Below are 27,699 nucleotides of genomic sequence, written 5' to 3'. Positions count from 1 at the left end.
TCTTTCCCTATCAGCCCATATAGAACTAGCCTTATGATTTTGAAAGTCTGCATGACATTCCATTATAGAGATGTACCTGACTTTATGTAACCAATCCCCTATTTGTGGACATTAAGGGTTTTCTGTTTGTTTGTTTGTTTTCTCATTCAAACAATGCTGTAAATAAAAAGAACTCCCCCCTACATTTGTTGTTTGTAAATATTTTCATTAAAAAAAAGATTTTATTTATTTATTTGAGAGAAAGAGAGAGAGAGGACACAGAGGGAGAGGGAGAAGCAAACTCCTGGCTGGGCAGGGAGCCTGATGTGGTCTCAATCCCAGGACTCTGGGATCATGACTTGAACCTGAGGCAGACACTTAACTGAGTGAACCTCCCAGGAACCCCTATAAATATTTTCATGGGGTAAATTCCTACCAGTGAAATTCCTGAATCAAAAAATTATTTTTTTCTACTTTTAGCTTGAATAGATGTCACAAAACTATCTTCCAACAAGGCTGCACACATTTCCACTCCCCCCATCTGTTGTATGGGAAGATCTGTTTTTTCACAGGGAAATCAGCAATCAGCAGAGTGTTATCAACTTTGCACATTTATGCTGATCTGATAGGTGGCAGGTGGCACTCTGATTTGTGTTTTAAAAATTATGAATGGGGTTAAGGATTCTTTTACATTTCCATTGGCCATTTGTATTTATTTTTCTGTATACTCCCTGCTTAAATCCTTTCCCTGTTATTCTACTAGGTTACTTGTCTCCTTATAGATTTGAGAATTCCTTAAAGTTAAAATGATTCTTTGCCATTTAAGCTATAAAATTTCTGTTTGTCCTTTGGCTTTGTTTATGGCATTGTTTCGGTCTGGAAGTTGGATACATAATTTTTTTAAACAAATTGATGTGAAGTTATCATTAAAATTATAGAATTGGGAGTAACAGCTTAACATGTCAGGAATTTCACTGGGTTATTTAGAAAATGTTGGTCGTACATTGTCATTATATTAACTTTGAAACTAATTTGTATCATGTTGTCTTTCATTGTGGTAAGACACATATAAAATTTGCCATCTTACCATTTTTAAGTGTACAGTTCATTGGTACTATGGACATTGACATTGTTGTGCAATCATAATGACTGTCCATCCCCAGAGCTCTTCCCATCTTGCCAAACTGAAACTCTGTCCCCAGTAAACACTGCCTTCCTATCTCCTCCTCCCCTCATCCATGGCCCCCACCGTTCTGCTTTCTGTCTCTGTGATCTCAATACTCGAGGTACCTCACAGAAGTGGACTCATACGGTATATGTCCTCCCATGATTGGTGTATTTCACTTCCTCAACTATGTCAAGTAGAAAAGGCCAAAGCAGGCATTCAGGGCTTGTTCCTGAAGAAGACTTTCAGTTTTTCCCCACGGAGTCTGATGTTAGCCATGGGCTTCTCACACATAACCTATATGATATTGAGGGTAGTTTCTTTCTACTCCTCATTTTTTGAGTGTTTTTATCATGAAAGGGTGTGAAATTTTGTCAAGTGTTTTCTCTGCATCAACCTCAACAATCATATTTTTTCTCTTCTTTTGGTGGATGTGATGTACTGCATTGATCGATTTCCATATGTTACCCCCGGCTTACATTCCAGGGAAGAATCCTGCTTGGTCCTGGTGTTTGATCCTACTATTGTGCTGTGGAATTGTCTTTGCTAGTGTTCTATTGAGTTTCACATCCATATTCATGAGAGATGTTGGTCCGTGGTTTTCTTTTCTTATAGTGTTGTCGTCTGGCTTTGGCATCAGAGTAATGCTGGCCTCATAAAATGAGTTAGGAAGTGTTCCCTCCTCTTCTTCCATTTTTTGGGAAGAGTTTATGGAGGATTTGTGTGAATTCTTTTTTGCTCTAATACAGCGATTAAGAATTCTATCCATTACTCAGCACTCACCATGATACATGTGGTTGCCATCTGTCACCATACATTATTACAGTATTAGTGACTGTACTCCCTATGCTGTGGTTTCATCTCCTTGATTTACCCATTTTATAACTGGAATTTCTTACCTTTTAATCCCCTCCATGGATTTCATCCATCCCATTATCCTCCTCCACTCTGGCACCAAGCAGTTTGTTCTCTGTGTTTAAGAGACTGTTTGGTTTTTTCTTGTTGTTGTTTGTGTGTTCATTTGTTTTGTTTTTAGGTCCTACATATAAGTGAAGTTGTATATATTTGTCTTTCTCTGTCTGACTTCCTATTTCACTCAGCATAATAACCTCTAGGTCCATCCATGTCATCATAAATGGCACCATATCATTCTTTCTTATGACTAATATTCTTCTGTGTAAAAACACCGTATCTTCTTTACTCACTCAGCTATTGATGGACACCTGGATGACTTCCATATTTTGGCTATTGTAAATAGTGCTGCACTAAACATAGGGGTGTATATATTTTCTCCAATGAGGGTTTTCATTTTCTTTAGGTGAATATCCAATAATGGAATTACTGGATCATATGATATTTCTATTTTTAATTTTTGAGGACCCTCCATACCATTTTTCCACAGTGGCTGCACTAGTTTGCACTCCCACCAACAGTGCACGAGAATTCCCTTTTCTCCACATCCTCGCCAACACTTGTTTTTTGTGCTTTTGATTTTAGCCATTTTGATAGGTATGGGGTGAAATCTCATTGTGGTTTTGATTTGCTTTTCTCTGATGATGAGTGGCATTGAGCATTTATTCATGAGTCTGTTGGCCATCTGGATGTCTTCTTTAGAAAAAAGTCTTCTCAAGTCCACAGGCCATTTTAAAATTTAATACATTGTCTTTTGGGTGTTGAGTTGTGTAAGTTCTTTATACAGTTTGGATATTAACTCCTTATTGGATATGACATTGGCAAATATCTTCTCTCATTCAGTAGGTTGCCTTTTTGTTTTGTTGATGGTTTCCTTTGCTGTGCAGAGGTTTTTTTTTTTTTTCCTAATTTTTTAATTTATTTTTATTTTGGTGTGTTCCCAATGGTTTATTTTTGTTTTTGTTTTTCTTGCGTGAGGAGAACTATGTTCTTAAGGCTCATGTCCAAGAGATTGCTGCCTGTGTTTTCCTTTAGGAATTTTACAGTTTCGGGTCTCACATTTAGGTTTTTTAAACCATTTTGAGTTTATTTTTGTGTATGGTATAAGAAAGTGGTCCAGTTTGTGTGAATTCTTCTTTAATGTCTGAGAGAGTTCAACAGCGAAGCCATGGAGTCCTAGACTTTTCTTTGTTGGGAGATTTTGGTTATTGATTCAATCACCTCCCTAGTTATACATCAAGTATAACTAGTATCATGTGTCAATTTTCTATCTCTTTATGATTCATTCTTGGTAGGTTTTGTGTTTCTAGGAATTTCTCTACTGTATCCAGATTATCTAATTTGTTGGCATTCAATTTTTTCACACTATTTGCCTATAATCTTTTTTACTTGTGTAAAAGCATGTCCCCTCTTTCATTTCTTATTTATTTATTTATCTATCTATTTTTGTTATTTTAGTTATCATATAGTACTTCTTTAGTTTTTGATGTAGTGTTCCATGATTTATTATTTGCATATAATACCCAGTGTTCATTGCTTGATTCTTTTTTTTTTTCTTAGCCAACCTAGTTAAAGGGTTGTCCATGTTGTTGATCTTTTCAAAAAACTAACTCCTGGTTTTGTTGGTTTTCACTATTGCTTCTTTTAAAAAGTTCCTTATTTTGTTTATCTTTACTTCAATACTTATTATTTTCTTTCTCTGCTAGCTTTGGGTTAGTTTGTCTCCCCCCTTCCCTTTTATTCTAGTTCCTTCAAGTATGAAGTTATGTTGTTGATCTGCTTTTTCTTCTTTGTAATGTAAACACTTAGAGCTACAAATTTGCCTTTTAGTACTGCTTTTGCTGCATCTGGTAAGTCTTGTTGTATTTTCACTTTCACTTGTCTTAGATATTTTCTAATTTCTTTTGTGATATCTCCTTTGACTGACTGTGAAAGAATTGTTAATTACCATATCTTTCTGGAATTTCCAGTTTTTCTTTTGCTACTGATTTTTTAGTTTTGTGGTTGAAAAGTATTTTGTATGATTCTGGTATTTAAAAATTGGTTAAAACCTGTTTCATCATCTAATATATGGTCTATCCTGGAGAATGTTCCCTAGTCACTTGAGAAAAATGTCTATTGTGCTGTTGTTGGGTGGAGTGTTTTGTGTATGTCTATTAACCCAGCTGGTCTATAGTGTGGTTCAAGTACTTCTTACTGATCTGTCTGATTTCCTATTGATTATTGGAAGTGGAGTATTGATTCTCCTATCATTGTGTTGTTATATCTTCTTTCACATCTGTCAATGATGGCTTCACATATTTAAGAGCTCTGATGATGGCTGCATAAATATTTATAGTCATTATAGCTTCTTGGTGAAGTGAATGCCATTTTTTGTTGCCATACAGTTTGCATTTTATGAAGTCAAATATGTCAAGCCTTACTTTTATGACATATGAGTTTTCATCTTATTTAGAGAGGCCCTACCCACTTTAGTATCAAGATATGCATTAACCAATGCTTTCTTCAAGGACATTGATGTTGTTTATGTTTTACTGTGTGATCTAACCGGAGGCCCAAATACCAGTACTTAATGTGAGTGTGAGGTTTTAACACTCCGACTGGTTGTGATCCCTTGCCTGAGTGCAGACCCCAGAGCTTTCTCCTCATTGAGTGATCTGCCTGGCTTAGCCTTGCCTCATTCCCTCTTTGGCTGTCACACTTCTACCAAAATCTAAACAATTAATTAGGTGTCCTGTTTCATTTTCAGAGAAGCCATTTCCTGTCATTGCTGGCTTTCTATGTCTGTTATTAAACTATGGGTTTCAGCCAACATTTCCTCTTGCCTAGCACGGTGCCTGGACAGTGTGCATGCCCAGTGCATATGAACTAAGTGGATACATGAACACTTGTTGTGCCTGGATTCCACACATATAAAGGGAGACCTCAAGACAAGAAGATTAGGGACATGCTCATCACACTCAAGCTTGGGTAGGTTTACCATTCTTTAATGTCATCTAGAGAGGGGGCCTGGCCTGAGAGACGACAGCTGAACCCAGAGAGCCAGTCAATTTTGCATGGGGTTCACCATCTTTCCCATGAAGAGGAGAATGTTGGTGTTCTCTTTCTTGATGATGACAAAAAAGGGCCTGTTGAACTGGATGGATAGATGCTTAGACCAGGTGCTTTCTTCCGAAGGGGTGGCTCCAGAACATTCTCTCACATTCTCATTGATGCTGAGGATAGCCTTATGTATGGCCTGGAAGGGAGAGACACAGGGCCAGTTTGAGGCAAAAACAGGCTGCACCATCCCCCACCCAGAGCTGGAAGCAAGGCCCAATGTGATGAGATGAGAGCTGTCCTGGGGGCTTAGGGAAGGGATCTTTCCAAAGGCCCATGAAGGACCTGGGTATTTCTAACATTTCCTTGAAGTAAAAATGAAAATAATGACAAATAAGCAGAATCAGTAGTTGGGTGTCTACCATTTAAGCTTTTTTAATTAAAGGATCATGAAATTCACAACTGAATCATCAATGATCTAGTAAAAAAAAAATGACTTTCCATTACAAGGATCTGGGTTTAAATCCCATTTTCCCAATTTTTCCCTAACTAACTGTGTCACCTCAAGGAGATGACTACTCCTCTTGAAACTTTGGTTTCCTAAGTGGGAAGATGAGAGCTAACCAACATGGACTCCCAGGGTTACTAAGGCGGTTCCTGTGAGGGGCCTCATTTAGTACCACTGCTCGATAAACGTGTGTGTGTGTGTGTGTGTGTGTGTGTGTGTGTGTGTGAATGGGGACTCTTAAGTCAGAGTTCTTTATCTGGTAATTATCAGCTCCATCAACTGATCATGCTTACCTAAACTCCTCACAGACACTTTAAAAACATTTTTTTTAATTTAAAATTTTAAAGATTTTATTTATTTGACAGAGAGAGACAGCGAGAGAGGGAACACAAGCAGGGAGAGTGGGAGAGGGAGAAGCAGGCTTCTCGCTGAGCAGGGAGCCAGATGAGGGGCTCCCGGGATCCTGGGATCATGACCTGAAATGAAGGCAGATGCTTAATGACTGAGCCATCTGGATGTTCTGTCAAGGACACTTTTTAAGCTTTTTCTCCCCAGAGGCTGGCCCCTTCTCTGTGCCTCATTATCCTACTTAGGCCCCTCTCATTACCTGGTCCATCCTTCCCAGTCCCCAGCCTCCCTCCCTGCAGGCAACACACAGGCCTTCTGCCTCCTGCCTCCTGTGAGCAGCCCTCCGGGCACTCCCCTGGGGAGCTCTTTGTACACAGCCCTGTAGGCTTAGGTACCCCCAGACGGGGACTTCTCGGGAGATCCTGTGATGGTGCGGACACTGAGGGACATTTGTTTGGTGAGGTCTGTGTGAGTGCACGGGCTGAATGCTTGCTCTCCACTCCTAGGGGAACAACGTGTGTCCTAGGACGGGTCTGCACTGAGGCTCCCTGTGAGCGTGTCTGGGGTCTGCCGCCCTTTGTTCTCCTTCCTCAGCCTCTGGTGCAGGGAACATAGGGACGAGGTCGGGGAGAAGAGGTCTTACTTAAAACTGCTTTTTAAACTTTAACCTTATGCTCTTTTGTATTTTTATATTCACTTATGTATATGTTTATTACATCTACTTCTGGATGTTAATTTTACTTCTTAATTCTAATTTTAATGTATTTGATTGTCTATGTTTCTACTGCACACATTTATATAGGTATGTGTATTTCAGAGTGCACCTGACAAACTAGTCCCCAAGGGCTTTGGCATCGTGTGACTCCTGAGGGACACACGAATCTGGGGTGTGGGCTCACCATCACTTCCCCATGGGGACTTCATCAAACCGCATGGGTCTGGTGACAGAGGAACCCAAACCTGCCTGGGCCTTTGCTTTTCTGGTGTCCAGGCGGGCCCTTTCCGTTTAGCCCCAGACTGTCCCTTCTCTAATGCCATATTCCCTGCCTGTCTTGCCAGAAGCCCGGGTCTCCCTTCTTGGTTGTCCCAGATGTGTGCTGGCATTGCTCTCCCCACTCTGGCCCTGGAACAGGGAAGGGGCAGTGTCTGTGGTGAGGGAGGGGGGAGTCCCCAAGGACACAGGACTTTGGCCTCCTCTCCGTGGGCATGTCCCTTTCATGGAGCCCAGCCGGTGTGGCATGAGTGTCACGAGCCTGTGTTCGGGACAACAGGTCACGTGCAGTTGTCAAGTCCATGGGTTGTGGGTCTATCCTCCTTCCCTGTGGCCGGCCCCATGTGGCAGTGCCCCAGAGCAGTGGATGTGGTGTTAGAGGAGGAAAATCTCCTCACCTGTCACCTTGGGAACTGAGATGCTCCTATGGTTCTTTAGCCACTGGGAACTTAATGCCAAGTTCCTCTGAGTGTCAGTCAGGGCTGTTGCCACTAAACACGCGTGCCCAGCTACAGCTCCTAGAAGACTTTCTTAAGCTAGCCTCATGATGAGTCCTGGATCCCAGCCCCCACATCATCAGTGGGCCCCACAGTCCACCCACCTGTTCCCCAGATAGCACTCGAGTCCCTGCCCTGTGCTCAGATGGCAGGGGCCTCGGAGATGCTGGTCCCTCCAGGGACAGAGGGGCTGATATGCTGGGGAGGAGCTGGTAAAAAAGCACACTTTTTAGCTTCGGACAGACCTGGTTCTAACCCACTTGGATCCTTTACTAGCTGCAGACCCAGGCAGGACACAAATGTTTCATCCCCTTGATCTTCCTCTTTAAAATGATTGTTGGAGGGGCACATGGGTAGCTCAGTGGATTGAGGCCTCTGCCTTCGGCTTGGGTCCTGATCCCAGGGTCCTGGGATCGAGCCCCTCGTCGGGCTATCCGCTCGGCAGGGAGCCTGCTTCCCTTCCTCTCTCTCTGCCTGCATCTCTGCCTGCTTGTGATCTCTGTGTGTTAAACGGATAAAATCTTTAAAAGAAAAAAAAATGATTGTTGGAGACGTGAGTGAAGCCAGGCCAGCCATCAAACTCAAGGCCAGAAGGGACCTGAGAGATCATCTCTTTGGGGGAGGAGGGTGGTGGGTTTCGCAAATGAAAGCTTTGCAACCAGTAAAGGGGCCAATGAGTGGGAGAAGGGGCCATGAACCCAGATAAGAAAGGGGAGGAGGTGACAGACAAGATAGAAAGGTTATCTGAGGAGTTAATGAATACACCTCAACCTTTCAGAATTCAGAGGAATTCTGATGACAAGACCAAGGCCAGGGTCTATTGAGCAGGAGGGCGGGGCCAGGGAGTCCGGAGACCATGGCCATCCTTTGGAAATCGGGGGAGAAGGCTACTCTGGGGGAAAACTGAAAGGGCATGCACTTGCTCCAGTAAGATAGTTAAGTGGGGGGCTACAGGGCAAGGGCAAGGGCAAGGACTCTGGCTCTGGCAGGAGTTGAAAAAGAAACAGGTAAGAGGGAAGGAGCCGGAGGTGTGTTGGAGAAGCATGTTGGGAACATTGAATGAGCCCTCCAGGAGGCTTGTTTCTGCCACCTGCCGCTGGGGGAGACCCAGGTGAAGACCACCCAGGACATAGCATTCTTTCCAGCCTGGGGCAGGTGGGAGAAGGGGAAAGTAACCCTCCAGCTGCCCCACTCACCAGCAGGCATCATGATAGCGGACCTACTATGCTCTGACGGAATTTGAATGGCGTGATTCCATCCTCCCCACCGGCGGTGCTGATCAGAACAGCCTGCCTGCCAATCCTAACCCTTTCAAACCCGAACCCAACCAGTCTGTCCTCAATTTTCTCCTCTGTTAAGTGGAGCTAAGAATCCTGGCCCAGCAGCCCCACTTCGCTGGCCGGTGTCAGCTCAGGAGGAGGCTGATGGGAAGTACCTCACTCAGCAGAAGGCACTTATTCCCCAGACATGCTGGATGGGCTGGACGCGCACGGCAGGGGCCCTGCACAGGCTCACTGGGTCTCCCCTACTCATAGGGCAGAGTCTCAGGGGGCTGGGACACCCAGTCCTGTGGGCCCACAGCCATCTCCACTGCAGGAAATCAGCCTGGGGAGCCCCCAGGGTGCCTTTCTGTTCTTCTTGGAAGTGGTCCTAGTCCAGCACAACCAACAGGCTCAAGGGCTATGAGAAGGGTGGGCTGCTGGGAGCCCCAGGGCCATGCAAGACCCAGAGTTCATTTTGCCTTGATACTGTCCTCATAGAGCTGTCGAGAGGAGAAAGTGAATTACAACATCACCAGAGCCTGGAATTGTGTCTGATACATGACTGACCTCTGAGAAACATCAGCCACCTGATGTCACCCGACTTGTGACTGCCAGGTCCCAGCCCTTGGGATCTTCACACTGGGAGCTGGCATCTGTGTCCTTTGGGCTCCGAAGTCCATTTGTCTAGGCACAGATAGGCGGTAACAGCCACCTGCCAGGTGCCGAGCTCCAGGGAACCATGGGAAAGGAGAGCTTTGGGCTGCCCTGAGACGGTTAGTATCTTGCAGAATATCAATACCCAAGGTACCTTAGTGCTCCCATTTTACTGGCGAGAAAAGTGAGGCTCGAGAGGGGTGGTGACTTTCCCAGCACCACCTGTGGTAGTGCCTTGAAAAATGTGGTAGAGCCTTGAAAAGACCCCAGGCCATCTGACTCCCAGCTCAGGTCTTCAGAAAAAAAGTGTGCAAATACCTGTAATTCACTCAGCTGTTAATTTCATGCCAGTGAATCAAGAGGCAGGGGAAGCCAGCCCCCAAGCCGCTACTTTCAGAATCTGCAGTCTGATGTTTAATATTCGGTAAGAACCAGTGCTGAAAAAAGACGCTGTGTGCCATCATCCATAGAGGAAACTTTGAACGAGCTCTTTCTCACTGTCCCCATTTTGCAGTGACAAGAGCGGAGGCCAGCTCAGATACAAGCGCAGTCTGAAGCCCTGTTCACGATGTCACACTCGTTCGAAGGCTGACCTGGCATTCCCGAATTCTGCGTGCTTTGTCACACTGCCTTGGGCATTTCCATCGTAACTTTTTTCCATTTTTTAAAAAAGACTTTATTTGGGGGCCTGGGTGGCTCAGTGGGTTAAGCGTCTGCCTTTGGCTCTGGTCACGATCCCGGAGACCTGGGATGGAGCCCCACAGCAAGCTTCCTGCTCAGCGCGGCACCTGCTTCTCTCCCTCCTTCCCGTTTGTGCTCTCTCTCACTATCTCTGTCTCCCTCAAATAAATAAGGTATTAAAGATAAGTAAATAAATAAATAAGACTTTATTTTTTAGAACAGTTTTAGGGTTATAGAACAATATACAATGTTGTTAACAATCTAGGGTTCTAGAACAAAAGTACAGAGAGCTCCCACATACTTTCCTCCATCCCGCCACCAGTTCCCCTGATAGTAACATCTCGCACGGCCGTGGGACACTTGTGACAATTGAGGACTCAATATCAGTGCTATTACCCAGAGTCCGAACCCACAGTTTAAGTTTGGTTTGCTCCTGGTGCTGCAGGTTGCTGGCCTTTTATCCTGACCGCAGGAGCAAGAAACACTTTTCCATCTCCACCCAAAAGCAGGGTTCAGTGACGTCTGCGACCAGATGGGCTTCAGAAGACTCGCTGTCCTCTGGGCCTGGGTCCCGTGGGAAGTGATGCAAAGTCGGAACTCTGCAGAGCTGCCCAGCAGCCCATAGACCTCAGCATTCCACAGGTGGCTCCGCAGCTCGGCTCCCTCGCTGGGGAGAGAAGCAGTGCTCTGGGGGAGCAGTCTCAGAGCAGAGCCTGTGTGCCGTGCACGTGCTTGGCACCGCTCTCCCCACCCACCCTCTCCCGGCTGACTCCGGTGCCATCTCCAGACGTTTTGGCTAGAGCCCCGGTTCTGAAAGAGGCTGCCATGCTGTCAGCTCTCTGGAGGAGGGGCCCAAATCCATCACAGCACCATCGGTCCAGCTTACTTCCAACACATGCCCCGTGATTTCTAGAAGCAGGAAGGCAGGTGGTGCCCCGGGGGATGGGTACCGACGCACTGGGGTTGCCCGTGGTGGTGGAGGGAAGGAGGACGGATGGGGGCTCTGGGCAGGGACCCATGTCACAGCAAAGGAAACAGCAAGGGCCCCTACATGTGCGGGAAGCAAGTGACCTCATTCTTAGTATGGACACCTCCCTGAAACAAGCCTGTTGTAATCTACTGGAGGGACGAGAGTAAGGAAACGATTGTTCTCAGGGAGGGAAAATAAATTGGAACCAGCTTCTTTGAGGGAAGGACAATTTACGGACCACTATCACATTTAGGATGCACACACCCTTTGTTTAATCCAGCTGGTGGTCTGGGAACGCTGGGAAAGCGATGTGATGCAGAATCAGAGTTACCGAAAGTAGTTCAATGCTGCGCTGTGCCTTTCACGGAAAGCATGGCAAACAGAACAGCAGACGTTGGAAATGAGCATAAATAAAGCGATTTCTTTACTCTGTCATGATCAGCAGTCTTGAAATAGATCCGGAGTCATAGGGTTCGGCAGTGACTTTCAGCCTACCGAGTGGGCACCTGGTCTCAGAAAGGCCCCTTTGACCTCTGAGAACAAATGTCCCTGTAATCAGCCTTCAGCCCCCTTGGGCCAAGCCCACCCTGTGGGACTGTCCCGCCATTCGCTTCCCCCCCGTGACTCAGCCTTGCCTCCCCCAGAGTTTCTGGAATGTGTTCCCCAGCCCTGAGCCCTCAGGGGCCGGGCTGCAGCTGGCGTGAGCCCAGACAGGTGGCTCCCAAGTGGACCTGGAGGTTGGACTCACCTGTGAGGTCTGAGCTGGATGGGACATCCCATGCTCCTGGGGCAGCCAGGCCTGAGTATGTCACCTGACAGGCCGGTCTTCTCACTGCCGTCTGTCAATGGGGGATAATGAATCGTAGCCTGTGTCCATCAGGGACTGGTCTCGAGGGTCAGACTAGGCAGTGAATGCAATCAAAGGAACAGGCAAGGCGGAGGCTTCTGGCGGAACAGGCTCTTGCTGCCGCAGTCCTGTCCTCCTTACGACAAGTTGCTTGGACCCTGCGGGTTCTCAGGGGCCCGTGAACTCCCCATTGGGGACGTTCAGCTCATTCGAACTGGGTTTCTGCCACCAGAGCCCAGATGAATGGAACTGCAGGCCATTCTTGGCAGCGGAAGGATGGTTTCTCAGGTGAGTGCCCTTAGCTCTTCCAGCTTCTTGGGTTTTCCCTGGGCTCCAGGAGTCCCAGCTGGCCTTTGCACGTACCCCCTTCCTCCCCAGTACTGTGGGGTGTGCAGCGTGGTGCAGGTTGCTTGCTGAAGGCTGTGAGCTCTCCAGCCTCAGGTGGGACGGCTCCCACGAACCAGCTGCTTGTCCTCTGGGGAGGAGGGTGTTTTCTTGCACATGTCTCAGCACGTGGCTGTGTGCCCCAGCGTTGCTTGTGCTTCTGGTAGGAATTGGGCTTATGAGTGTGCGTTGGGAGCGGGGGCACATGGGGGGTGTGCTCAGGTTCCCCAGAATAAATAGGGCTTCTGGAGCCAGCTCTGCCACTTATTAGCTCCATGACCTTGAGAAAGACCAGCAGCCTTTCTGAGCCTCTGTTTCTTCATCTGGAGAATGGGTGCATGAGAGCAGAGCAGTTCCACTCACTGCTCTGCAGTGCCGCTCTGAGGAGTAAATGGAACAATGCTGGCATTGCCCCTCGTGGGGCGCCAGGATTACAGAGGAGCTCATGAAGGTCACAGATGTTGTCCCTTACCTCGGCACCCAGCTCTGCTCTCCTTCAAAGGCTGTTTTGAGGACCTGCTTTGAAGCGTACACCAACTCAAAGTCGATGTTATAACTGTGATGAAGATGCTGAGGCCCAGAGAGGTTTGGTGACTTCGCCAAAGTCACACAGCTGGGACGCTGCAAAGTTTGGACTTGTTCCCACTCTCGCATTGTCCTGGGTGTTTGACTCTGGTTGTATCATTAATGGAATTTGTGGAGATTGGAAGTGTCCAGGCAGAGGGAGATCGGGATGACAGCAGACTTCACTGGGAGACAGCTGGGTTCATTATATTGAATTACATGGAATTGGACACATGTGGACATTTGGCCTTGAAAGGTGTAAATTTCATAGGACTCAACCCAGGTGTGTAGATGCATGCTCAGCCTCCGCGAGTGTCTTAGGCGGGCGTCACTAGGTTCTTATGGGATGGGACAGTCTTTCCCACAGACAAGCACATTCCTGTGAGTCTGGGAGCTGGCTCCCTCAGCCTGGGGGTCTGGCAGGACTTCCTGAGTGTCATCGTCCTTCCGTGGGGCTCTGGAGACAGAGCCCCATGGCCCTTAGTGAAAGGGCTACTCTGGAGTGGCCGCAGCTGTGATAAAGCAGTTGTGGTTCCCTCTGAAGACCACAGGGAGTGCCGTGGGGCAGGAACAAGGCCAGATGAAAAGTGTCCCCCATCAGAGCTTAGCCAAGGGAAGGTAGGGAGGGCGAGTGGGGTTGATGGCCTACTTCCTCTCCTGTGACCAAGGAATCATCAGAATGACTTTCCAGAGCCACAACTTGGCCCCATGATTGGGTAGAAGAGGACACAGGGTAAGTGTCTTGGGGTTGTGACAAGCCGGATGAGTCTGAGCAGGTGACATAGACCAAGACCCAGAGACCCACGTGGAGAGAAGAGGAGGTGGAGGGCCCGCCTGCTTCTAGGGGTCATGGGTTGGAGGGTCCTGGGGCAGAGAAGGAAGGACAAGGACAGGAGTATGTGTTCCTAGCCTAAAGCCATCGAAAATTTTCCAGGCAAAATCAACCGTAGCTTTTTGCAGGAAAGACCTTTGAGTGGTAGGAGCCCAAGCTAGGTGCAGGTGACAAGGTGGGATGGAAAGGGGACTGAGTAGTCTCTCTTTGTGGTTGCAGATGTGGCAGTTTCAAGTCCCCATGGGAGCTGGAGGCTCTGGGAGCCACAGGGTCAGGGGATAGGCTCGTGGCTTGTGCCGGCAGCCCTGCCGGGGGTGGGGCCCTCATGGGGGGCGCTGCAAGCACCAGCAGGGCTGGGGGGCTTAGCGAAAGGTGGATGCTTGGCGGAGGTGGGAGCGGTGGGCTGGTCTCTGCACCCTTGCAATGCCCTCTTGGGGATTCCCAGATAAGACTGTGAGACCCCAGAGCTTTTCCACAGTGACTGGGGAAGAGCCACCAAAGTGAGCGTCGCAGGCAGCACTTCCTCTGGCCTTGCACAGCTCCTGGACGGTGTGAAAGCCCACTGCAGGGCAACACAGGGCCTACAGGAGAGACGCCGCGACGGCCGTTCCACCCGCTTCCCCGGGACAGAGAGGGAGACCTGGGAGATGATGAGGGGCTGAAGGAGTCACACGTCACACTCAAGCCAGGGCAGGGTCACTCTTTAATGTTATCTGGGGAGGGAGTTGGACCCCAAAGGGAGTTACTACTGGGTGGGGTTCACCACCTTTCCCACGAAGAGGGGGCTCTTGGTGTTTCTGTCGTAGATGATGATGAGGAAGGGGCTGTTGAAGTCGACACCTGGGGGCATCGACATGGGGATGGCTTCCATAAACGAGGCCCCGGCAGCTTCCGTCCCTTTCTCGTCGATGGTCAGCACAGCCTTATGCACCCCCTGCAAGGAGAGAGGACACCGGCCTGTTCTGAGTGGGGCCGTCCCTTCCCCCAGGCTGGGAGCCAGGCCTAAGGAAGGGGATGGAGCCCAGGGAGGGGCTCACTCAGACCTCCTCCACCTGGGTGTCCTTCTAGACCACAGCCTCCCTCCCTGCAGGCAACACATGGGCCTTCCCCACCTTCTCCAGGCCTTGCCTGACTCTACCGGTGGGCCCTACTTCTTCATCCTCACCAACCTTCTCAGCCTACGCGGGAAGCAACCCACAACCCCAACAAGGAGACTTCCCAGCCATTCATCTTCCTTGGCTCCTGCCTTGTTTCCAGTATCAGGTGTCAGGTGCCCTGGGACCCAGGACTGTGGGGGGGGGGCCCTTCCCTGTGCCCGGTCCACACCAGGCAGTTCCTAGCCAGCCATCGAGCTGTGGCTGGACCTTTGGTCACTTTCCACTTTTCTCAATAAATGGCATCTTTAGGTGAAATCACTCATTCACTCAGACTCAGTGATCGGCCAGTAGTTCCTGGGTCACAGATGCAAGGGACAGAAGTCCTTTGAAATCGTGGAGCCTGAGCCTGTCTTGGTAAATATGGGTCCATTGAGGCCCAAAGACGGGAAAGCCCTGGCCAAAGATGACCCAGAAGCACCAGCGTGGAGGAGGTCCCTAGCCTGGCAGAAGCCCGTGAGGCCCCTTCCTCCATGGTCACCTGCCCACGTTCCAGTCCCAGGGCATTCAGTGACACTCCTCTGGGACCTCAGTCTGCAGGTGCGTCTGTGTCCCTTTGTCCCTCCCCCAGCCCACCTCTGAGCTACAGCTCCATACACACTGTGACACCTTCTGACCCACGGGCACCAGGGACAACTGACCTTGGACAGCTTCAGGGGCTCTTTCTCCGTGATCCCCGAGAGATCAGCGTCATTGCTGAAGACCCTGGTGATGCCCATTTTGCTCAGGACGGTTTTCAGATCGTAGGTTCCAGAAATGGTCAGTTTGGGCAAACGTAAACTGGCAGACCTGGCATGACAGGAAACAAAGGGGTTTCACACATGGAGTGTCTTATTTCTGGCTCTTTGTTCTGCTCGGCGGCCCTCTCCCTCCCACACGAGGACTGGAGGTGTGTGAATGGGTTTATTCTAGTTCTTGTTTTTCCAAGCCCTGGGGCCCAAGAACGTAGAGTCACAGGGATGGGTTTGTCCAGCCAAGTCTGAAGGGGCTGCCTCCTGTCTCCTCTGAGCAGCCCTCCTGACACTCCCCTGGGGAGCTCTTAGCACGCAGCCCTGCAGGGTTAGGTCCCCCCAGATGGAGACGTCTCCAGGGTCTGAATCAAGGGTCTGCCAGTGGGGGTGATGGGCACTGGGGCTCCCCGTGAGTGGCTCTGGGTTCTGCTGTCCCTTGTTCTCCTTCCTCAGCCTCTGGTGCAGGAACACAGGGCGAGGTCGGGGAGAAGACGTCTTAAAACTGCTATTTTAATTTTAACCTTATGCTCATCTGTATTTTCATATTCACTTACATATGTACATGTTTATTATGTCTTCTTCTGGATGTTAATTTTACTTCTTAATTCTAATTTTAACGTATTTGATTATTTTTCTATGTTCCTACCGCACACATTTATACGGGTACGTGTATTTCAGAGTGCACCCGACAAACTAGTCCCCGAGGGCTTTGGCATCGTGTGACTCCCGAGGGACACACAAATCTGGGGTGCGGGCTCACTGTCACTTCCCTCTGGGGACCTCATCAAGCCACATGGGTCTGGTGACAGAGGAACCCAAACCCACCTGGGCCTCTGCTTTTCTGGTATCCAGGCGGGCCCTTTCCGTCTAGCACCAGACTGTCCCTTCTCTAATGCCATATTCCCTGCCTGTCTTGCCAGAAGCCTGGACCTCCCTTCTCAGTTGTCCTGGGTGCATGCTGGCATTGCTCTCCCCACTCAGGACACTGGCACAGGGAAGGGACAGTGTCCGTGGTGAGGGAGTCCCCAGGGACACAGGATTTTGGCCTCCTCCCCATGGGCATGTCCCTTTCACGGAGCCCAGCCAGTGAGGCGTGAGTGTCACGAGCTTGTGTCCAGGACAACGGGTCATGCGCAGTTGTCCCGTCCACCGGCTGCGGGTCTACCCTCCCTCCCTGTGGCCGTCCCGACGTGGTGGTATCCAAGTCGCTCTCGGTTTGGGAATCACCTGGTTTGTCTGTTTTCCAGGAACTTAGCCAGGACTTCCTTGGTCAGCGTGTCCTCCAGGTGGTGCATTTTGCCCTGGTCGGGGAGGATGAAGATGGCGGTGGCGTTGCCCACGTAGTCCATGAGCAGCACCCAGCTGGACAGCTTGTTGCAGTGGTGGACGTCGAACATGCCCAGCCGGCTCATCATGGGCACCTTGACGGTGGTGTTCTCGTCCACGTGGAAGTCCTCCTCTGTGGTATGCTCTGCCTCGAAGGGCTTCTCCCATTTGCCTGGAGAAGGGGGGAGAGGGGGGCGTCAGCCAGAGGTGGGAGAAGGTTGGGACAATGTGGGGGGATAAACCAGCCCTGAGCCTCCTTGCTGGGATCCTACTGTTGGAAGGATCTTTGATTTCACCACCCGTAAGGCGAAGCTGCAGCAAAGTCTGCTGAAAGGACTTTGGGGAGAGCAATTCGAGACCCACGGAGGATTCAGAACGTGTATCTGATGGAGGCAAAGGGATGCCAAGCCGCGCTGCAGAGCGAGCATTTTTACTTGTATTTCATGCTTACTTATTTGAGGGGGGCTTGGGAGGTTCTACATGAAAACGACTGACATCAGCCCTACTCTGCACCTCCCTGTCCAAGTCTCCCTGCCCCTCGTTAGCAGGCGGTCCTTGTCATTCAGGGATTCACTCTCACCACGACTCCTAGTCTGTGTCTTGCCACACAGTGGAACACAGGTGCCTGGGCAGCTCCTCCCCACCCTCCACCACCCACGCCAAGAAAGCAGCCCCATCCGGGCAAGTCAGAGTGGGAGGGTGCCCTGGGCACCCCTGCCTGCACCCAACTCTCCCATTGTGCAGAGACGGAGACTGAGGCTGGAGAGAGGCCAGACCCACCAGAAGCCTCACAGCAGAGCTGGGACCTCAGATGCGCTGCTCTGGCCCAGGGCTCTCCGTTGGTCTGTTGCCTCCCGAGCGAGGAGCCAGCACAGTGAAGGAAGACGTTCTGGCCTCGCTCTTTACCCCCACCCCCTCCAGGCCATCTCCACGGGCTGTTCCGCTGCCTTGAGCGCCCTCTGTGGCCCACGGGGCCCCCACGTTGCCATTCCTCAGGGAGGAGGCCAGGCTGAGATTCATGCTCAGTTGAGCACCTGCTGTGTGAGTGTGCGTCCCTGTGTTCTTTGTAACTTGTTCCATCCTCACAGAAACCTGACAACAAGGGTATTAGTATGTCCCCATGACAGAGGGAAGACCTCAAAGTGGTAAGATGGCTTGCCACCCATCAAAGAGCTAACGATCGGTAGGGGAAGGATTCCAACTCTGGTGTTTCTGACGCCAAAGCTTTCCCTCTTTCTGACACAACTTCTGACAACTGCACTGCAGTTGTCAGAAGTTGTGTTCCAAGAAAACCCATTCCCTTCATACACTCTGCTAAAACCGCCTGTTTTTAGTCAACTCCCTGGTGGGGGCTGACAAGGCACACTAGGACATCAAAGGCTCTGAGAAGTCCTGCAGAGAAGATGATGATTTGACTGTCCCACCCATCATCATCTGACCTTAGTTGATCATGGAATGTATGACAGTGGTTAATTGGGAAAGCAATTAACGTGGAGTGTGGAGACTCATGTGGAGACATACCACCCTACGCATCCTGGATGGCTATGGAAAGTTTAACAATGGTGTGTTAAAGAATATTTTTGGATGTTTTTATGGGAACAAGCTCAGGCTGGTGTTGGCAACCTTACCTTTAAAGAAAATGTAATTCACCAGAGCGAAAGCTATGTCTTTGTCAAGGTCTTGGACCAAATCCACAATTTTCCCTTGGGTTGCCTTCTCAACATAATCATTGATCTGTTTCTTGGCCGCTTCGGTGTCCCCGAAATTGATGGAGAAGGCTTCTGAGTGGTACAGGTTCTTGACATCCTCCAAAAACTTATCCAGTAGCTTCATGCCCTCGGCGATGAAGAGACCATTGCCAGTGGTCAGCTGCAGCTGGTTGTCTGGGTGGTTGAGGGTTCGGAGGAGTTGCTGGAAGCCTTGGTGGACCTCACCCTCCGCTCTCTCAGTGAGGTTGAACCTAAGACCCTTCATGATCTCGGAGCGAGTGTCACCCTTGGCCCCCAGAGAAAGCAACGCAAAGGCGGTTGCGATGCTCACGGGGGAGAAGAAGATGTTGGTGGTGTTGCACCCATGAGCCACCTGGCGGTACATGCTGAAGGCGAAGTCGGCCAGGTTCGGGGCAATCTTGTGGCAGGCTGGCTCCTCATGGTGCTCATGATCGTGGTGGGGTGCACCTGTGTCCTGGACAGCAGCTTCCAGGGGACTCGCGGCCAGGGAGAGGGGGTCCAGGCAGCACAGCCCCACCAGCAGCAGGAGGCCCCAGGGAACGGAGGATGCCATCGTCCTGCAAGACAGAGAGGAGGGGCACCACGCCTTAGGTCACATGGCGAGTTCCCCCGGCCGCTGATTGACCGCAGGTGGAACATCCAGTTTACTAAACATTTACTACGTGCCAGCCCCGGCCAAGCACTCTCCTACATGCTCATCACGGACAGACAGAACGGTGATCAAGACTTTACATGGATCACCAAGTGCCGAGCCCCATTCTATGCACTTTGTTGTCTCATCTCATTGTCCTCTTGCAATGACTTATGACCTAGGGCACAGGACCGTTGTCCATTCACAGAGGGGGAGACCGAAGACCAGAGAGGTTGAAGTCAACTGCCCCAAGGCCACAGAGCAGGAAAGTAGCAGGATAAGAATCACAGACCCGGACCATCTGGGTAGGAGTCCATGCTCTTGATGGCTGCCCTATCCCCTGCAGTGGCCCTGTGTGCAGGTGTCACAGCTTCTGTCTTACATAAGGGGAAACTGAGGCACAATGAGCATAAGAGACTTGTGAACAACTACCCAGGAATCAGGCCAGATCAGGTTCATGTACGACTGGATGTGAAATGGGAACATTTCCACTGAGCCTTTTTATGTAACGGACATGAGGCTGCTGGCCAGAAAGGGTAAGATTCTGCCCAGGGACACATAGCCAGAACCCATGGAACTGAAAGGCCGTCCCCATTCACCCCTCATGGTGAGTCTCAGCCCCCAGAGCTTCTGCCTGAGCTGAAGGGCAGCCCCACACATGTCTGTGGCCTCAGCCGCATGAATGCACTGAGGTTCCTGCACTCAACTTACCTGCTCGTCCTTGTCACCACCTGTGTCCCAGCTCTGGGCTCGCCCGTGATGTTGGCGGTGGGTAGTGACTTCTCCAGTAAGTTGGGGGTTGTGTGGTTGTGTGTGGGGGTGGGGTATAGGAGCCTCACGTATTCCTTCCAACATCAGGGCCCCCAAACTTCTGCTTTCTCCATGCCCTTCTGTCAAAGGCCACACCCTGAACCCCCAAAGAGTTTCTTTTTGAATCAAACAACAAAATGAAGCCCAACGCTGCTTTCTCTCCACCGCCCTTTTGCTGGCCTTCGTGCGTCTAAATCATCCAGACCAGACGGACCACACATTACTCAATACGTGTTTGTATTTTTCTTAAACTACAGCGGAAACAGAGCTGCTGGTGTTCGCACTGGCTCTGCAGAGGTCCACTGCCCTCGGCTCCTCTTCGCTTCCCTGCTTGGGTTTGGCGTGGACCTTCACGGTTTGCAGAAACCCCTCATCTTTGTGGGGTTCAGAGATCATGAGGGATTTGGGCCTCTCCAGGGTGGGGACACCAAGTATGCCAAAAAGCCTCAGGGGCTGTGGCTTCCAGCCCTGATGGCACCGCTACCATCCTCTTGGCCTTGGGCAGGCAAGTCCCCAGCTGTCGAAGCTGCGGTGGAGGAAGACCTAAATGAGTTTCCCCTGTACTACTGTTGGATTCTCAGTTAGAAGCTATTTGGGTTTGGTGGAAGAAAATGGACTGAGATCCCATTGTGGGGGTAGGGGGTGGATGGGTGCCCTCTCCCTCCAGGGGCTGCTGGTCTGGGGTGAGCTGGGAAGGGGCCACAGCCGTGGTGAGCCCATCCATCTCGGTAGCTATAGCATCACTGATTCTGGCTGCTTCTTTTTACAGTAAAAGGTCTGAGGCCCAGAGAGGGTCAGGGCCTTGCCAAGGTCACACAGCAAATCAGTGACAAAGCTGGATTGAGTCTTAGTTTTCCTGCCACTTGACCTGCAGACCGAGATAGCTGTGTCCTCTGGTCTCAGACAGTGAATGCCAGAACCGGACCTTGACGGACCCTCACACTGGGTGGGCGCACAGGAAGCAAGCCATCCCCTTACCTGGTTAAATTCTAGATCCACCCACGAGCATAAAATGAATGATCAGGAGTGACCCAGCAGGGTCCAGGAGAGCCACTGGGACATCAACGACCTGCTAAGCCTGGCACTGAGTAAGTCCACGCATGACCGAGCTGGGACACGTTTGGGCCAGCAGCCTTGGGGACATGACTTCACTCCTCTGAACCTTGGCTTCTTGTCTTGGAGAAAAGAATCCCTCGCTGGGCAGATGTGAGGGTGGGTGGACGGGCACCTTCTGGGTGTGGAAGCTCTCCCCGTACCTGCGCACAGGTGGGGTGTACGTATAAAAACCAGCAGATTTCTTCCTGGCTGGTTGCCACATTGCCCAGGACCAGAGAGTCTGGAGAATTTTCAATTCAATTCTCTGAGTATTTATGTATTGCCTCCTAGCTGCTGCTGAACCCCACGCCGAGCAAACACCAACACCGGCATCGCTGTCCCAGTCGTCACCCCCATAAACAGCAGGTGTTTCATGCACAGTCTCATCTAATGTCCCCTCCATGCTTACCCTGTGGAGCGGGAATGATTATCAGCCCCATTTTATAGATGGAGAAATTGAGGCCTCTGGAGGTCGAGCAACTTACTGAAAACCACAGACCTGGATGCCTATGAATCTAGGGTTTAATGCCGGGCAACCTGGATCCCAGAACTTGGCATTCCATCCTTCTCTGTTACAAAGCTGAAGCCAGAACTAGAAAATGCTTGAAGTGGTCGGGCTAGGTCAAGAGGGACACGGTCACTTGCGGCTCAGGCCAGTGGCTCTGAGGCCAGAATTCCACAGCAGCTGTGTGACTTGGACAGGTTAATTAACCTCTCTGAACCTCCATTTCTGGAGAGGACAAGGGTGCACTTCCTTACAGAGCTATTGTGCAAATTAAATATGTGCAAAGTGCCAAGAAATGCTTGACACACAGTCAGCTGTCGGGGAGACTTAGCTGTTACCAATATATGGATATTTCCGAGTGCCACGTGGGAGCCTGGTGGCCTTGGCCTTGGTCATCTTTGTAGCCCCCATTTCCAAGAACTGATGACAGAAAAATTATATGCTTCCCATGCTGCAGAGATCAAGGCTGGGGGCTGGGGTGGGACGAGAGGAAAGAGGGCAAAGATTGTCTACATTGCGCCCAAGAGGACAGAGAGGTTGAACAGTAGTCCAAGGTCACCTAGCATCAAAGAGGCCTCAAGGCCAGCCCATCTGTGTTTCTCCCATTCCCCAGCTGGCTCCTAAGACCCAAGAGAATTATGTTGGCGGGAGGAAGAGGTTAGGGAGGGTGAGATCTGGGGCCAGGTGACCCCAGTTGGAATCCTGGGTAGTGTGCAATTTAGAGCAAGTTATGAGCTTCTCTGTTCCTGATTTCCTTATCTGTAAAATGGGCATAATCTCAGTGACCACCTCAGAAGGTTGCTCTAAGGCTCAAATGGCTGACCGCAGCCATCTGGCTAGATCGAGGGCTCAGGAGCACAGCTGAAGCCCTGAACCTGGGCCCCGTCTCCAGGGTCTCCCATCTTCCATTGTGCACGAGGGTGCCCAGAGACCCACTGAGCACAGGGGGGCCCAGCGTGGTTCTGTTCTGGGCGTCTCTGCAGAGGACAGAGGCCTAGATGTATGGCTGGAACTCTGGGCTCTGGTCCTGCCTGGGCTCCCCACTGTCCCTCTCTGGGCCTTACCTTTCTCACCCATGGCAGGGGAAGTGCAGGGAAGGTGGTGAGGCCAGCAGGCGACAAACAACAGGAGGGGCACAGGAGCTGTGCCGGCAGAAGCATGCTCCTTCCTGGGGTTTCCACTTCCCCACGGCTCACTGAGGGCCGGTGTATTCACCAGTAGGTACTGGGGAGGCCCCAGGGCAGGCTTGGGAGCGGAAAGGACCTCCAGGGTTACTGTTGCCATGACAACAAGGGGTCCAGCCGCAGCCTGTTCCATCCTCCCTGCATCCCTGGGACCTGCCTGGCAGCCTAGGAGGCTCTCAGGAGGCTCTCTCCGATGGGAAGGCATACTTACAGTTACTGTCCCAGGCCGGGGCCGGTGACCAAGGCTGAGGAGACAGAGCCTTGTCTCTGGTTCCTATTTAAGCCGTGGACCCACAGGGATGATGGGGGAGGTTGCTGGTGAATATTAACTAAGGTCACCCTAGTTATCGGAGGAGCAAACAGGGACTAAGTCCAGAGGCCACCTCTGAGCTGTCCACCCACACCCACCGGTCTGCGCCCCTGCCCGGGCAGCCCAGGGCCCTCCGTCCTGTCTCCCAAAGGGAGTCATTGTGTCCGGCCCATAAACCGTGGCGTCCTGCATTCACAGAGAGGTGGTATGACTCAGGCACTCTTGGGGACAGCATTCCTCTGGTGGCCTCCCCTCCCACTGGGGAATTCTCAGTGGCTGACCCAGTGAGAGCTACCATTCACCCGGCCACCTTGAGATGCCTCCTGCGGGAGACGCTCTGCGGCCTTGGGAGGGGCGGGGAAGTGAAAAGTACCACCTTTGTTAGAGAAGGAAACCAAGGTCCGGAGTGGAGAGGCCAGGCTAGTCCTGGACATGAGCTCTGTTGATTTTCCCGAGGAACGGGGACCATGACTGCTGCTGACACAGTGGCCTTGGGCTAGCATGGTCAGGGATGTGCATAATAACTTCTGTAAAGGGCCTGGCACACAGGGGGCTTTTCATCTGGGTCTGCTCAGCCTGGCTCTCTGGGCTTCTCTGGGCAGGACAAGGCTGAATTCTTCGCCAGCCTCAGCCTGTTTCTGTTTCCATGGGGTGTGGCTGCCAGCAGAGGAGTGCGAACCACACAGGGCTTGAATTTTCCTGGGAACATGGCCCTGTTCTGGGGCTGCTGCAGACCCCCAAGGGGCTGGCGGTGGGGAAGGTGCTGATACAGAGTTGAGAGTGACTGGGCCCCCTTTGACTGCGGTCTCTTTAAAAACCTAAGGCGGACTGCATCCCTCTCAGTGTGCTCTGACAGCTGCCCCGCACAAGCAGGCGCTCCACAGACATTTGATGGAGCGGCTGAGTGCGTTTGTGTCTCTTCTCTCATCCCCCGGTCCCAAACGAGGGACTGTGCCCAGTGAACAGCCTGTAGCTTCCTCTGCTACATAGTTTCAGATGTGAGAAACCAGCTCCCCTATTCGCTGACTGTGAGATCTCAGACAAGCTGTTTCACCTGCCCATGCCTCAGTTTCCCCACCTGTAAAATGAGGTTTGAAACGGTACCCAACTTGGTGGGCTGCCGTGAGGATTCAATGCGGCCGTTCCGGGTCAGCTCAGAGCCCGGGGTGTGCACAGCAAGCCCCTTATGAGGTGGTCCTACATGTGCCGGTGGGTCTCCCTGGTGTCACTGTGTGGGGGCGGGGGCTTCCCGGAATGCGCCCCAGGCTCTTTCCCCTCAGCTGGCTGGATGGGCTTCTCCCCACTGGGACTCTCCATCCCTTCACAGCTCAGAGAGCTAGTTGACTGGGGTGAGGCCTGACCCCCATACCTCCTGGGCATCTCTTCCTCGCCCCATGCCTCAGTTTCTCCATCTGTACAATGGCCTCCCTCCAAACCCAGCTGCCCCTCCCACTTCCCACAGGGGGTGGGCCGTGCCGAGTGCCCATCTTGCACGCTGTTGCCAAGCTTGGCTCCCACAGCCCAGTGGCCTCAGGGCTTGTGGGAAGGCTCTGCCCTACACCCCCTCTACCTCCAATCCTTGAGCTGCGGTGGCCTCTACACCTGCTGCGGCAGCCTCCTCCTCCTCCTCCTTCTCTGGGACTCTGTATGCACCCTGAGCAGCACACGGTCTCTGCCAGCCTTGGAAGGAGGCTCTGAGTGTCAGAGGCAGCGAGTCCGGGAGGGGCGGGGAACAGGGACAGGAAGCTGCCTTGCACAAAGCCGTGGGTAGCCAGAGGGTGCAGCTGGCCTTCCCTGACCCAGGCAGCCCTGCTTGTCACCTGCTCTTCTAGCTGTGTCCAGCCTCTGTGACCCTGACGAGTCACCCAGTCCCTCTGAACTTCTGTAAGAGGGAGGGTCGCACTGGGCTCAGGGGGTTCATGGAGAGAGCAGGTGTCACCGTCCTGGCCTAGGGCCTGGCACGGCATCTTGGCAGCTTTCCAGGACGAGCCGTAGAGGGAAGGACTGAGTCACCTGCACAATGCCCAGTGGGAGCCCCACGGAGGCTGAGAAGGGTCTTGTGTATGGGAGACGTGTGTGTCACGGACTCTGGGCTGGGTACAGAAGGGCTGTGAGGTGTCCCAGCAGGGACTGGGACGTTTGGAGGGGAGCATGTGAGGGGCTCCGGGGCCCTGTCCCGTCTGAGTCCAAGGTTCCATGCTCAGCCCTTCCTCATCTCCCCATCCTTGTGCTCTGGGGTCCCCAATCCTCTGGGATTTCCTGGGGGAGGGGCACCCAGTAACCATTCTCTGCAACAATGTTCCACGAACCAAGAGCGGTGGTGGGGAATGTCTTGCCCACTTGCTCACTTCTGGATCTGTCGATGGTAGCCTGGCTCCCAGGGAGTAAGTGCGTCCTAGGAACATCCTGTGGACTAGTTTGAATAAGAAGCTTCTGGGGACACCTTCCCAGACTTGGGGCCTAGCCTAGAGGTGGGAGTGGGATGGAGAGAAGCCTGAGAGCTGAGCTGTGGGGTCTGTGGTGGTAAGGGAGTGAGGGGGAGGGTGTGCGAGGGGCCCTGGGCCAAGATCAGGCAGGTCAGGAGGGCAGAGCCAGCCACCAGCAGAGCTCCCTGGTGAGCATGGGGACCAGGACTGTCCCACGTAACACAAAGGTGCATCAGTCTCTCACAGTAAGCTCCCCCTTGGGTCCCCCCTTGCTCACTATGGGGTCCCTCCCCTCCAGACACTGGATCCCTCCTTCAGTGTGGGACAGTGGTTAAGGCCTGGGCTCAGGAGCCAAACATCGGGTTCAAGTCTGAACTCTATCCTGTCCTTCAAGAGAACTTCACCGTGGACCCTCCCTGCACCTCTGTCCCCTCACCTGTAAGAGGCAAGATGAGATCTATCGCTTTGGCAAGATGAGATCTATCACTTGTATCAGGGTTGTCAAGAAAGCATGAGATGATTTCATGTAAGACTGAGGGCAGCCTCAGCCCAGGTGGGCCCTAGGTCGATGCCTACCATGGGATCTTTGTGGATGGGGCTCAGGCCTGGGAACCCATTCAGATGCGTCCCCAGGATCTGAGTAGGAGAAAGACATGGGAACAGTGTTCCTTGTCCAGGCACGCCTCTTTGCATTCAAGCTTCTGCTGATCCCAAAAGCTTCCAGTCCCCTCTCCTGGGCTCTGAGCTCATTTTGCTTCCTGGAGGCCAAGGGTTGGGAGCAGAGCACCAAGTTGGGTGTGGGGCGGTTGGAGCCCTGTCGACTTGCGGGGCTGATCTCAGAGACTTGGTTTCCTCATCTGGGAAATGGGGATAATGGGAGTCTTCTTCTCATGTAGTTGTTGTGAGCCTCGAATGAGGGGATGCCTGTGGGGTGTTCTACCCCAGGCATTACACCCCAGGGTGTAACTGACACCTGCATCTGCCTCTCAGAGCCTGTTCACGCTCTGAGGTTAGTTGGATGCTCCCAGCTTTCCCTCCCAGGACGTGAATTAAATCGCCCCGTGAGTTTGCCTCCTGTTGGCATCTTGCAAATCATCCATCTTGCGACACCCCTGTGTGTGGTTCCGGTCTTAGTTTTTCTGGAAGTGTTTGGCTTACCCACAGCTTCTTGTTTTCACTCTTCCTCCTTACTCGGAGGAAAAGAAGGCAGATCTATGCATTGTAAGGGATAGAAGGAATAAAGCACGTCTCTATAGCTTTATCCCCTACGTGTTAGAATCAATAAAACCATTATTTGTATTATAACTAACATTTTCTACACTTCATTTTAACTTCGTTGAATTTATGGGCCATTATTGTCATGATGGCCCTTCAGCTTTTAGGAGACTCAGCTTGTCCTCATTTAACGAGGGAGTCACCATCCTAAAGTAACTAGACCATCCTAAAAGAAATACCACTAGACTCTGGAAGTTATCTCTTTTCTTTTTTTAGTGATGCGTGCCAACCTTCAGCAAACATCTACGTGTATTTGAGCGATGACCCCCCATTTCAGTTCCATTGTCATCTTCTCTGCCTCCCCTGGGAGAGGAAGGGAGCAGGTGTGGCAGGGGTTCTCCCAGGAACCCTGGCGAGCACCGGGCTGTGCGGGACTCACCCCTGTATGGGGCCGAGAGAGACCCCGAAGGACTTTGGAACTTGTTTTTCAGAAATTCGAGCCCTGCGTGGGTAGCTCAGATCAGAAGGGCATTAGGGATCTTTGAACTTGCCCAACTCCGACCTTGGGTTGAAATGGTTCGATTCACCTTGCTATCTCCTTTCCTGTTGACTTTAAGCCTTTCTATTTGCTCGGTCTTAACGAGTCTTTTGCTATTCCTGTTTGGGGATACAAATCCCCAAACTGACTCCAGCAGGGCCAAGGGCTTCCTGTCTCCTGGGCTCTGTCTGAATCCCGTGCGGTAGATAGCGTTAATATTCCCTTAGTACAGATACGGAAACCGAGGCACCAAGGGATCCCCTGAGGCTGACAGTGTGGCCGGTCTGCCTCCTTCTCCCTGCCCCATCCCTCTCTTCCTTCCTCTATCTATAGTCATCATATGGGGTCATCTTCCTTAATTCTTCCCACCTATTAATGGCTATATCATCTATTTATTCACTCACTAAACGT

At 51.3% G+C, this 27,699-nt stretch overlaps 1 protein-coding gene across 2 annotated transcripts; it reads right to left on the bottom strand.

The window, feature by feature from the left end:
- Positions 1-14,318: 14,318 nt before the first annotated feature.
- LOC116855026 (alpha-1-antitrypsin-like) lies at positions 14,319-24,698 on the bottom strand. Of its 2 annotated transcripts, none has more exons than XM_032837364.1 (5): positions 24,680-24,698; positions 18,473-19,131; positions 16,746-17,016; positions 15,429-15,576; positions 14,319-14,567 (listed from the first exon to the last, which is right to left on the bottom strand). In XM_032837364.1, the coding sequence occupies exons 2-5, from the start codon at positions 19,125-19,127 to the stop codon at positions 14,379-14,381; spliced, it is 1,263 nt and encodes a 420-aa protein (XP_032693255.1). In that variant the 5' UTR covers positions 19,128-19,131; positions 24,680-24,698; the 3' UTR covers positions 14,319-14,378. The 2 variants fall into 2 exon arrangements, with proteins under 2 accessions (XP_032693255.1, XP_032693254.1); XM_032837363.1 differs by lacking the exon at positions 24,680-24,698 and adding an exon at positions 23,011-23,117.
- Positions 24,699-27,699: the final 3,001 nt, after the last annotated feature.

The sequence above is a fragment of the Lontra canadensis genome, unplaced genomic scaffold (genome assembly GCF_010015895.1).
Source record: "Lontra canadensis isolate GAN:19392208 unplaced genomic scaffold, GSC_riverotter_1.0 scaffold98, whole genome shotgun sequence".
NCBI classification, from domain to species: domain Eukaryota; kingdom Metazoa; phylum Chordata; class Mammalia; order Carnivora; family Mustelidae; genus Lontra; species Lontra canadensis.
The sequence above is the reverse complement of the archived record's forward strand: the minus strand, read 5'-3'. Positions and strand labels throughout refer to the sequence as shown.